We start from the raw sequence: 12,705 nt of genomic DNA, 5'->3' as shown, positions 1-12,705 counted from the left end.
ATGTGGAGCAAATTTAATGGGCACTCTGCAAGGATAGCGCAGCCGGTATAGTGACAGCATTACCGTTACCTATTTCTCTACATGGGCGTGAATGTAGATAATTTTCTTTTCATATTGTAATGCAATATTTGGGTTGAAGTGTGGGAAAAATTTATTATTCATGTTAAATAGCATGGGAAGAAGTAAGAATTTTGACAATATTTTCCATAGTCAGGAATTTAATGACCCTTCAGCTGAGATAGGCATGTGTGATTTAAACATGAAGTTGGGTAGACATACAAATTTAATTTTTATTTTTCATACTTCATGTGTCAATTTCTGTGCCCTGGAAGACCAGAAATTAATATAAAATATTAAAGAGTGTAGTAATTGTTCATTAATTATGCCTTCGTGTGAGATGTAGGCAGGTGTAATGACTTCTGAATAATGTGATTTATTTGCAGAATTGTCGTCGGCCTAGTGGGTCTTAACCTGCTATTTGTAGTGCAGGACAGCCTCACAGTTATGACCAGTGTGATCTTGATGTTTGTGTTATAGTCTCATAATCTTTGGTAGCCCACAATATGCATGACTTTTTTTTTTGCTTAGTGGGGGGTGGAGTCCAGCTGGGTCCACTGGGCACGGTGGCCACTGATTGGCCTATTGTAGCCTGTCCCGGGTGATTATGATGATGGGGAATTTGGTGGAATGAAGATTGGCAGGGGAAACCAAAGTACTCAGAGAAAACCCACCCAAGCGCCACTTTGTCCCACCACAAATTCCACTTGACCAGACCCGGGATCGAACCCGGGCCGCCACGGTGGGAAGCCAGTGACTAACCGCTTGAGCTATGGCGTGGCCTATGTGCATGACTTTGTCACATCAGTATGCTCACAACAAGAATAACTGTATGAGGACGAAGAGGTATAGCACTTACGCTTCTTAAAGCTGCCAGTAAAGCTAGGAGAAACACTTTTTTCTTTTAGCTTGTTATGTCATCAAGATATATTAAGTGGCAGTTAGGGGAAAGGGACACAGAGCTTCAGACAGGGGTGTATATATATGACAAGCTCTTAGAACCTTAAATCTAACAGGGGTGTATATACAGTAAAACTTGGTTATAGCAGCATCGGTTTCTGCGACACCTTGTCTATTGCGTCAAATATTCAATGGTACGAACTAATTCCTCATAAAGCAACTGTTTTTATACCTTGCTTAGTACGACATGTACAAATGCATCAACCTCGTATGTAACGTCATTTTCATTCCTGAATTTCCCTGATATCATGGGAAAGTTCGATGTGTCTGCCCACCCTCACTTTCTCTACTTGCTGACGTGACTGTCCTGGAAGAATACGACCGCGGGCTGCAAGAGGAGCGTGGGTTTTATGCGAAAACAAGGGTGTGGGGTGGGACTGCGTGAATAGTGCAAGAGGACGCGGCAGGTTGTTAACTGCATTCCTTTCCTAGAATCTCGTCTAACAGGACCTCACATTGTCTACTTACCCTATAGTGTTCCTGCCTAAACCCAGAGAAGTGCAGTAGCGAAAACATGGCAATGAAAAGGAAAGTTTTAAGCACTGAAGAGAAAGTTAAAGTGATTCGTGAAATATTGTGTGTATTGTCAGTGAAAAGCGCTGTAATATGTCTTTGATATTACACATTTGGGCAATTCCACGTTAATGTTACGTTAGTCTGTACTTAACTACGTATTTCACTAAAAAATGCAACATTTTAACTCGGTTTTTGGTAGATTTTTACGTGACTAACATAAGGCTACTGTGGAAGTGCCCATTTCGGTTACAACGAAATTCGTTTATAACGACACTATTTTTAGGTCCCTTTGATGACGTTATAACCAAGTTCTACTGTATGTTTGAAAGTGTAACTAACATTTGGGAACATGGAAGTCAGGGACGTGGGTTGGTTTAAAGAAGGCATGTAGGGATTACAAATATAAACGTTTGGTGTGCTGTACAGTAAGCAGAGAAGGGTATGTTCTGGGAATGCAATCCACAAGTTGTTGGATGTCAAACGTCAGAATGCAATTGTTTGTGCATCAAGCGGTTTCTGTGAAACTAGTGTCATAGTTGCAATTTTAACAGGCTATAATGAAGTATTGCAGCCTTATTGATATAGAGTTAATTGACCTTTGGTTCTGTATGGGTATGAAACTTGGTCTCTGACTTTGAGGAAGGAATGTAGACTGAGGGTGTTTGGGAACAGGGTGTCGAAGAGAATATTTGAACCAAAGAGAGATGAAGTGACAGGAGGTTGGAGAGAAATGCACGGTGAGGAACTTCTTAACTTGTTCTCTTCGCCAAGTATAATTAGAATGATCAAGTCAAGTAGGATGAGATGGGCAGGACATGTAGCACGAATAGGGCGAAGAGGAATACATATAGTATACTGGTGAAAAAGCCAGAAGGAAATAGACCACTAGGATGACCAAGATGTATATGGGTGGACAATATTAAAATTGATCTTAGAGGGAGAGGATGGGATGGTATGGACTGGATTGATCTGGCTCAAGTGGAGAGATCTTGTGAACATGGTGATGAACCTTCGGGGTTCCATAAAATGCTGGAAAGTTCTTGAGTAGTTGCGCAGTTGGCAGCCTTTTAGAAGGGCTCAGCTCTATGAGTGAGTGAGTGTGTTAATTGTATCTATACAGAGCCACCTGTGCTGCTTGTCAGTGCTGTGCTAATCAACGGCGAAAATAAACCACAGAACAATTTATACTTTTAATTGAAATAAATTTAAGTGGCTACATTTTGTGCAGATGTGAATGCAGCTTTTCTTCCTTACTGTCACTCCAAGGAGCATGGCTGAAGTCCTTGTGTGTTGTCTGAGACAGGCTAATAGAAAGATGTCTGCAGTATGCTTTTGAAACTTATGACTCATAGCTCTGATTGATGGGACGGAAACTGTGCATCTCCTTGTCACTGACTGTCCTGTTTAAGCCGTGATTATAGAATTGATTGTATGTATATTAAAGAAACCATGAGAATTGCTGATGTAAGATTCCTGCTGGCCTTTCTAAATGTAGTCTTGTTTTCATGAGGTCACTGAGACCTCATACAGTATCCTATAAAACATATATAAATATATTTTGTGCGTCATCAGGATTTTTTCAAAGACAGACGGGGAAGGAGTGGCAGCTGATGTTCTGATGGTGGCAGTCAGAAAAGTTGCTTAGCAAACTTAAAAACGTTTGAGCACTTTAAGACTGTTTTTACTCATCACCCTATAGTGTTCAGTATAGAAAAATTAGTGAAAAATACTTGTAATTTTTGCATTAATATTTTGTATATTCCATTTTTTCGGGGGCATATGATAGCATAGTTGGTTGAGGCACTATGCTGTTAGCTGAAAGGTCATGGGTTTAAGTCCTGATGAGGTGGATTTTTTTTTTTTTTTCAATTTACATAATCTTTCCAGCCACACTATGGCCTTGGTGTAAACTCAGTCACTAACAGAAATGAGTACCAGGAATCTTCCTGGGGGGTAAAGGGTGGCTGGCATAGAAGGCTGACAGCCTTACCGCCATCTGTGAGCTGATTGTCTAGAGAGAATGTGGAAGCCTCAATGTCTCACGACCCTATGGGCTTTCACTGCCTGTTACAAGGATAGCTTTCTTTATATTTCCTTTTTTCAGTTTCGTTTTTTTTTTTTTTTTTTCAGATTTCGGTATGATGCTCCAAGTGTATTTTCAATGTAATTGTTGTGGGTATAAAATTAATAATATCACTGTTTGACTATACCATTTTTCGTTTGAAAAAGATAAAAAATCTTGTTTATTTTTGTATGTCTTATTTGTAAGTGCCGCTCAAGAAGACAGTGTTAGAAGGCAGCTGTTAGCAAGCACTTTACCACAAATTACATGCTGCAGTTTTGGATACTCCTGATCACCAGAATCTGCAAATCCAGATTTTGTATACTTGACATCATACTTTCTTTTCTTGAAACCCGACTTTCCAACACCACTTTGTGTTTGATTACACGAACTTTGTTTATTACGTGCCGGACCTGGTGCAGTGTTAACTGATGTTGGTAATTCGGTCTTCCTTGTTGTAACATTCTCTGTTTGTAACCACTTATCCAGTGGGGTAAAATTAATTGCACAATGTGAAATGTTAACAGCCACTGGGGGAAATTTGCTGTACTGAAGCAGACAGCAGCACACCTAAAATGGACGAATAAGGCCAAAGTAACTCACACAGTCTCTGTGTTAATGGCACTTGGTGAGGAATGGAGTGGAGTTGCTGTAACAGTACTTCTACCCAACAGATTCTGCACCCATTATCACTGAATACTTGTCCTTCACTCTATGTTCCACCTTCTTACAAATTAACAAGATAAACATAAAAAATTAAACAGTAGTTTTACGAGTCAATGAACAACAAACTCACAGAAACCTGCACCCAGTGACGTCTCACTATTCACCAAAGTTGGAAGGCAGCCGCCTTCCTCTAATGATGCATTAGTGATGGCAGATAGTGCATCACTGACTTTCCTAGTGGTTTACACAGTATAATTTAATGACATGTCACTGATAATGCATCACCAGTGTTACCATGCACTTAAGCCTTAAACTGTTAAGAGGTGCACATTTCCCTCACATTTGAATGCACAGCATAATAATATATTGTTGTGGTGATGAACCTAAGGTTCCTTAAAAGTAAGATATCAGCTCTTGGTTTTGAGGATCTGTCAGTAGTGACAGCTAGCCTGCTGTCTGTTTCTGCTAGTTTCTTGCTTGGCTTACTCCTCAACCCTGAATATGGATGTGATATTTTACCCAGAAATGTCAGACTGTCTCCTCACTACTTGTCTTCAAGATTGAACAGGTCGGTCTAGAGGTAATGCTGTGTTCTTGTGTTCAGGAGGTCTTCAGTTCGAATATTGGGCAGAACGCCACCTATCTTGACATGTTCTTTGAGGTGCTCCTTATATCTTTTTCCAGTTCTTTGTTCATCTGTTATCCAGTCATCCAATGCTGGAGCCTCAGTACTGAAAGCATCATTAAATAACCCACAAATAAAAACAGCGTTACAGTCCAGACTGGATCAAAAACATAAGTAGGAAGGTACAGTGGGTAAGAGCTTCCATTTTGTCCTAACACTGGGGTAACATTAACAGGGCGCACTAGTTCCAAGAAAGTTCCTCTTGGCAATTATTCTCAAACAAACATTGAAATAGTATATGCCAGGATTTCTGAAAATTTATGATACTGTGTTCCCCTAAAATGACACCCCTGCCCCCAATAATTAGGGCTATTAAGCTGGGATACCACAGGCTGTATAGTGACCAGCTACAGGGCATGAAGCTGACCAGTCACCTCCATCGAGTGTCAAGGTCACGAATGCTTCCCCATACTGTCTTCATGGTATAATGCTTACTTGACTAAGCACAAGGACACTTTATATTTACTTTTATTCCCCAAATTTATGATTCCCCAGAAATGACAAATTTGTATGACCTCTCCCATAATATGGCTGCAGCTACATTCTACAAAGCATCTGTATACCTTTTTAATCACAGGACTTACTGACTTGGCAGATATATGTGTAAATATAACCTTTTTTTAAATATTTCTTGAGAACTTGGCAGCACCCGTTGTAGTAGGTCTTGACACCCTGAAGGTTTTTTGCAACCCACAGTTTGAAAACCCATTAATACAGCACTTTGGATTCAGAATTAATATGTAGTCTCCACTCAATTTCTCATGCAGTACAGAGAAAATATTGTTATTTTGTTTGGAAGAAGTTCAGGGAAGAAAGTGCAGTCGCAGGAGTGATGTCAGTACTGTTGGAGACAGGACCCACAAGGCACTTATTTGCTTGACATCACAAGAATGCCTAAATATGCCCCTTAATGAGAAAGAAGCTTGTGTGAACTGAGATGGCTTGATGCATCTTGAATAATGCTGTCTTTACATTAGTGTTCATATGCACAAGGGAGAGTCAGTAATGAGGTCACAAATGGATATGAAACGTATAGCATGTGATACTCGAACATGGGAAAAACATTTATTTCTCGACATATCTTCCACCAACATTGATACACTTGTCCCATCACTTAACCAGTGCATTGGAATTCGTAGCATAGAAGCCTTTTGACTTTTGTATCAGCAACTTCTGCACCTCTGTTTCAGCCTCCTCATCACCAGTGAAATATTTGCCACCAAGGTGTTTTTTTAACATACGAAACAGATAGAAATCACTAGCAGTCAGGTCTGGGCTGTCAAGTGGATGATCAAGAAATTCCCATTGTAGTTCTTGAATTCTCTCCTGGGTTCCTCGGGCTGTATGAGGTCTGGCATTGTCATGAAGCAGTGCCCCTCTTGCAAGTTGGCCTGGATGTTTTCTATAAATTGCATCCCAAATCTTCAACAGAACTTCACAGTGCAATGCAGAATTCACATATTCACTACACTTTGAAAATGAGCCAACAGTACTCCCTGAGAATCCCAAAGTACAGCAAGCTTAATTTTCCAAGCTGATGGACTGCTTGTAACCTTAAACTTTTTGGCTGAACTAGAAGGCAAATTGGGTTGTTTCCATTCATTGAAGCCACTTGGATTCAAGTTGGTAGTGCTGAACCCATGATTCATTCCGAGTAACAATCCTGTTAAACATATGTTTTCCTTCATCTGCATTCCATAAGGGATGTTTCAAGAACAGACCCATTTGGTTAATTTTGCTCAATCCTTCAGTTCTCTGGGCCCCCGAATGTGTGCACCCATTCTGAAACTTTAAACGATTATGCATTGTACTGTATGTTAAACCATGGGAACACCCTAGTGCAGTTGCTGCACTGTCTGTTGTTATCCTTCTGTTGGCTCGAATCAACCCTTTCACCCGCTGCACAGTTTCTTTTGTTGCAATCTCAGCAGGGTGACCTGGTCAGGCATCATCTGTGACTTTCAAACGCCCTTGAGAGAGTTTCTTGACCCAGTTGTGAACTGCTTTACAGGACAAACACTTTCCACCATAAATAGGAAACATTTATGTATGAACATCTTTTGCAATGTGTCCTTATGACCACAAAAAACGCACAACAGAACGCTGCTCTTCAGTAGTATACTGCTCAAGTACGGTCACCATTTTGACTACCAAATACAGCCTCAGAACATGCACATGTGTGTCTACTACATAGACTGGTGTTTCTCAACTGTCGGGCCATGGCCCAGTATCGGGCCCTGGCATCAATTACTCTGGGCCCATGTCTTATAAAAAAGAAATTACTGGGCCACGGTCTCACAAAGGTTGAGAACCACTNGGAACACCCTCCCGAAGTTTGGCACATTCCTCCTGGGACACGCTGTATATAGAAAACCTATTACATACATTACAACTGTTTTACTTCCATTTGTGATCTATTTACTGACTCTCCCTTGTAGATACACATAGATGTGAGATGTCAATTTTGATCACTCTCCCATGCGCTTCCAGGAATGTATTTGTGTGGAAGTCATCCCGAGATTCTCAGAACAACAATGGCACTCCTAATGAGAACAGTTGTACGATGTCCCCTGGTTGGACGCTGTTCAGGAGACTAGGATCAAAACCATCAGAACAAGATGTTACTGTTAATGTGGTATGTTTTATAAGTATTTGTTCAGTTTTGTTTGTTTGTACGTTCAATTGGTTTCAAAGTTAGTTATTATTATTATTATTATTATTATTGACTTTTAATAAGTTTGTATGTAATGTAATTCAGTCATCTACACTGTGCTGAGTCTGTAATTGGCCTTGCGGCTGTTGACTCGGCACATTAATAATAAAGAATTGAATTGAATTGAATTGAATTATTATTATTCTTAGTGGACTGAGACTGAGTCCATGTGGTACTGCAGCCACTACTGGCCTAGTATGGTTTGAAAGTTTGTATTAATTGTAATGAATTGTCAGCAGATGGCAAGGGAATATTATCTTTATTGACAGTTTATACAAAGATATTTGCTTCAGGAGAGATACTTGTTCTGTCTCATTCACAGCATGTACAGAGGCATGTCTGTGTAACTTGTTCTCCTGGCTGTTTCTGTTGACATTCAGATAGATGAATTAACTCATAAATGAGGGATACAGCTTTGAAATGCATAACCATGCAAGTGTAATTAAGTTACTTCTTCCATCAGTAAACATCAAAAGCAGGCCCACAGAATAACACATTTAAAAATAATGTCATGTGTATGAGTGACTGTAGACAGGATTTGAATTGGTAAACAGATATATTGCACACTTACACACTCAACAGTTCACTGCAGCTTGCAGTAAGTCTTCTCAGTCTGCTGAACCTTCACTGGTTTTCTCCTGGTAGCGGCCTCCAAGGCCATACCTTCCTCAGCTTCCATGTTTATATCCTTACTGCCTGATGACTGTATCACAACTAACTCCTATTCTTCCAACTGCCGTCTCAAGACCCTCTTGTAATCACAGCTGCTTCTCATTATATAGCCTCAGCATGGACTGAATAGAAAACACCTCTCCCAACAGTTATTCTGTTGTTGCACCACATAACTATTGCACGGGCTGCGTAGAGAACACCACTTCCAGTTACACCATTGTTGTGTGTTATGAATCTGTTGCCTAGCAACATGTGTGTCTGCATAGTGACAGCTGTCTTTGCTGGCTTCACAGTTCTTGCCTTGAGCAACTATGCCACAATATATATATGTAATACTAATACCACTGAAAGACTATCAAACATATAGACCAAACTGGTAATCTGGTAGCTAGTAAATTGGTTTTGGAGGCCATTACAGCCCTGTCTCTAGCCAATGTACACTGTGTACTGAAGCCATAAATTTTTTTACCATGTGTGCACATACAGAAATAAAAACCATGGATACATATAACCAAATGCTTTGATTGTTGAAAGTGAATGCACATAGCAAATTACAGACAGTTGAAGTTGGCAAAACCATGACTGAGCGTGGATTTATGCTTTCAGAATGGGTTGAGAAAGGTGTGTAAATAAGAATGTGCAAGGTGGCTGGGAGTGTCAGAACTGGAGGGCTTAGTGGTGGTGGCCTGCAAGGATAGTATGTAGTTGCCTGGGTGTGAGAACTGTGACCAGAATCAGAGTCTGTTGCTGACAAAGATTACTTGGAATTGTAAGCAAAGAGACTTAAGTATTATGGCCAAACATGAAGTGTTATGGTCTTTACATTGAAATGATAACAAAATTTTGTAGGAGAATATGTTGGGAGGCCTTGTTCATTTGCTTTGGTTATTATGCAACTGAACATCTCAGTGTAGTTGTTAGTATTATTATTAATATTTAGACAGTCCATGGATATTCCTGGAAGGTATCATTGTTTTCCCTAGTCCTTCCCTGTTTCCTTCCACATCCTACCCAAATCTTAATCCTCAGATTTTCTTTTGTCAGCAGCGTTATATATAGTGGGCAACTGATCCATCATCATGAAACAGACTAGTGGCAAGTAAGTGGGGATTATGCTTTAAGGAGACAAGCGGACCACCAGAGTCTCCAGTAAGTATTCGCTCAACAGGCAGCGGCAGTAAGCGTTACGAGGATATTGTGGCCAGCAGCTCCGCCCTCATACTTCACAACCGCCCTTCAAACTTGCCAGCCAAATCACAAGATGAAGAGCAGAAGCACCGCCAGGAGTACCGGCAAATGGTAGAAGCTGCACGCAAGAAAGGTGTGTTGTTTTCTTCTAGGCTGGCTGAAGCTAATGTTGTGTTTCCTCTTACTGAATACGCAGGGTAACCAAATGACTGTTATGGATCCATATGATTTGAATTTCACCCTGCGTCTTAAATTAAATGGGGGAAAATAGTGTTAAGCCAATTTCTGTATTTCCTGATTGAGTGTATAAAACATTTAACTCATTGTTATTGCACATGAACCTTAGAGAGGAAACTGTTGCCTATTGATCAGATGTGCTCATGCAACTTTTTTGTAGTACACTCATATTCAGTTCCAGATGCTCACTAAACTTGTTTGTGTTTTTGTTTGTGTTCACAGTGCAGCATCATACATAGAGTCAGTCTTTAGTTATATGCAGACCAGTGTTGGAAGAATTGGTATTGTGTTCACCATAAGTTAATTATTCTCCTTGTTCACTTATGTGTGTGTAACAGTATAACTCTTCTGCATTATGTCATGTCATCTGAAATGCTGTGGTACCCTCTGTTATCATAAATTTGGTGCAGTCATCAAATTATCTCCAGCTCAGATGAATCTGAATTTATAGTGTGCATATTGTTACAGCAGTTTTGGTCCCTGCAGTGAAAGTTTTCTTGTTCTGTGAATACTGAGGACTGAGAATGAACTGTAAATTAAATGATTTGCTTCATTGAACCAGTCAGTAATTAGGGGCAGTGTCAGTAATAATGACAGAACACTCTGATGTTAATGTAGAGATAATGGCAGAATAGGCTGAACAGTTGCATGATGTAGCAGGTTCTCATGAAGAGTACTGTCTCTCTGGGTTTAATGCCGTGTAGTCCTGTAGAAAGGTCCCAATGTTTTGGAGGACCCTCCTGTCTCCAGCTTCTGTGCTGACAATGGAGGTAGCAGGTTCCTCCAGACTACACAGCATCACATCCCAAAACCCGGTATTTTTCAGATAACATGGTGTGTTATGAAGAAGGGGCACCTGGTAGCATAGTTGGTTTAGGCACTATGCTAGAAGTCAGAAGGTTGGGGGTTTGAGTCCGGATGAGGTGGATTTTTTTTTTTCAATTGACTTAATCCTTCCAGCCACACCATGGCCCTGGGATGGACTCAGCCTCTCATAGAAATGAGTACTAGGAATCTTCCTGGAGGTAAAGGGTGGCTGGCGCGTAAGGCTGACACATCCTAACCACTGTCTGTGAGCCGATTGTCAAGAGAAAATGTGGGGGCCTCAAAATATCACAACCCTATGGGCCTTCACAGCCTGTTACAGGGATAGTTTTTGTTATGACTGACGAAAAGGAAGCTTAAATAAGCTGAACGTATGGATATCAATCATATGTCCATTTGTCCACCTGTCCTCGAGTGGTGTGTGCCGCATGACATGCTGGGTGATAAATGGTTGACTAATACACACATTTATTTCTAGGTCCTTTTTGAAGTTGTTTTATTCACATCCAGTGAAGCTGATGTTTAAGAGTCCATGTAGCTGTGGTGTGCCGGCTGCAGAGTGTAAATATTGCTGGAATTCATGGTGTACGACTGTGATGCTGACAACGAATTGTGTATTGGGAGATTCAGAGGAGAAAGTAGGCATAGCCCCTCTGATGGTACAGTCCAGAGTTTCAGCTAAGGATGCTGAGGAATACCATGAAGAGTGTTTCTCAGAATAGCCAGCTGCCTCCCTGTCTGAGTATCTTGTTAGCAGAGGCTGAACCAGCTTGGTCACACAGATCTTGTTTTCATGTGAGAGGAGGAATAGGTTGCAGGTGCCACAGGAGTTTGAATGCTGGGGTTGCTTGGTATTGAAGTAGTTTTATTTATTGTGCAGAACTCAAAGAGGCAAAGCTACGCAAGAAGCAGTTGCAGAGACAGTTGAAGCTGGAAGAGCAACTTGCTAATGCTGCGCGTATCTGGAACAATGAGATTCTGCCTAAATGGGATATGATGTAAGTGCACTGCAAACAGATCTTCTTAATGTCTAACATATCTGCTACAAGAAACATGGTAAAAGATTCTGCAAGAATAAATGCAGGAAATATACGTGTATATGTCTGTGAAATAATGTTTGGTGCCTGGCTCTTTGAAGTGCCTCCTCAATGGACAGGCTCACTGCTCCAGACATTACAATGTAACTGGTTGGAAATTGTATGAGGATACTTGCAGTGACAACATGATAACATTTTGTTATTTTGGGGATTTAGTAATTATTTGACCTGTCACTTCCAGATATCTATAATGTTTGTTATATAAAGAAGTCATGATCATGTAATTTGAAGCTTTCATGGTGACTCCATTATATTAAATTGTGCCAGGTAATCGGCCATGACAGTGTAGAATTACTATTAACGTTTGAGAGACTGTTTCTTTTCTCCATCGTCATGGGTTGGTGTGTTGAGTTTCACATCCACATGTGGTTACGCCACAGAGTATGCTGACCTAGTGTGTACTGCTAGTGGGACTGTGGGTGCAGTCGGATGATCAGTGGTGCCCTTTCCCTACATGGACTGTTGGGGAACAATTACATCACAGTAAAAACATTAAATTAAAATGGGCTTAAGTCATATCCTTGTCTCACTCTACCTGTTTGGTCCATTTTATCAGTCACTTCTTTCATATCACACTTAACCTAAAGCTTAATATTTTCCTACATACTTGCAGTACATTTAATCATACTGCAGCCTATCCCTTCTGTTCTAATTTTGTTCCATAAGACTTCTTTAGTAACTGAGTCAGAGTTTCTGAAAAGTTGTAAGATCACATTTTTGTTACATCTTAAATATTTATTAGTATACTGTGTGTCTCTCGCATGTTTTTTTTCTCTCTCTCTCTCTTTCATATATATATATAAAATTTCTTTTATTCTGTTGTCCAGATAATTTTTCACATAAATTATAATGCTCCCCATCTTTCTTCCATAGTAATCCCTTTATATAGCGGCCTCCGTAGTCTAGAGGTAACGTTCCCACCTCATGACTCGTAGTACACAGGTTCAAATACCCGGTGGAGGTCGTCGAATTTTTAAGGGCGGAAAAATTCAGGGAACAAGTCCTCCGGGAGGGACTTTAAGCCGTG

At 40.4% G+C, this 12,705-nt stretch overlaps 1 protein-coding gene across 1 annotated transcript in view; it reads left to right on the top strand.

The window, feature by feature from the left end:
• Window positions 1-12,705, top strand: part of LOC111865910 (TBC1 domain family member 14) — a 32,304-nt gene that overhangs the window by 2,776 nt on the left and 16,823 nt on the right. Inside the window, exons 2-4 of the mRNA XM_023854350.2 lie at window positions 7,437-7,581; window positions 9,454-9,652; window positions 11,462-11,579. Coding sequence (XP_023710118.1) covers window positions 7,437-7,581; window positions 9,454-9,652; window positions 11,462-11,579 — 462 coding nt within the window. The remainder of the gene's footprint in view (window positions 1-7,436; window positions 7,582-9,453; window positions 9,653-11,461; window positions 11,580-12,705) is intronic.

The sequence above is a fragment of the Cryptotermes secundus genome, unplaced genomic scaffold, assembly GCF_002891405.2.
Source record: "Cryptotermes secundus unplaced genomic scaffold, Csec_1.0 scaffold1826, whole genome shotgun sequence".
In the NCBI taxonomy this organism is placed as follows: domain Eukaryota; kingdom Metazoa; phylum Arthropoda; class Insecta; order Blattodea; family Kalotermitidae; genus Cryptotermes; species Cryptotermes secundus.
The sequence above is the reverse complement of the archived record's forward strand: the minus strand, read 5'-3'. Positions and strand labels throughout refer to the sequence as shown.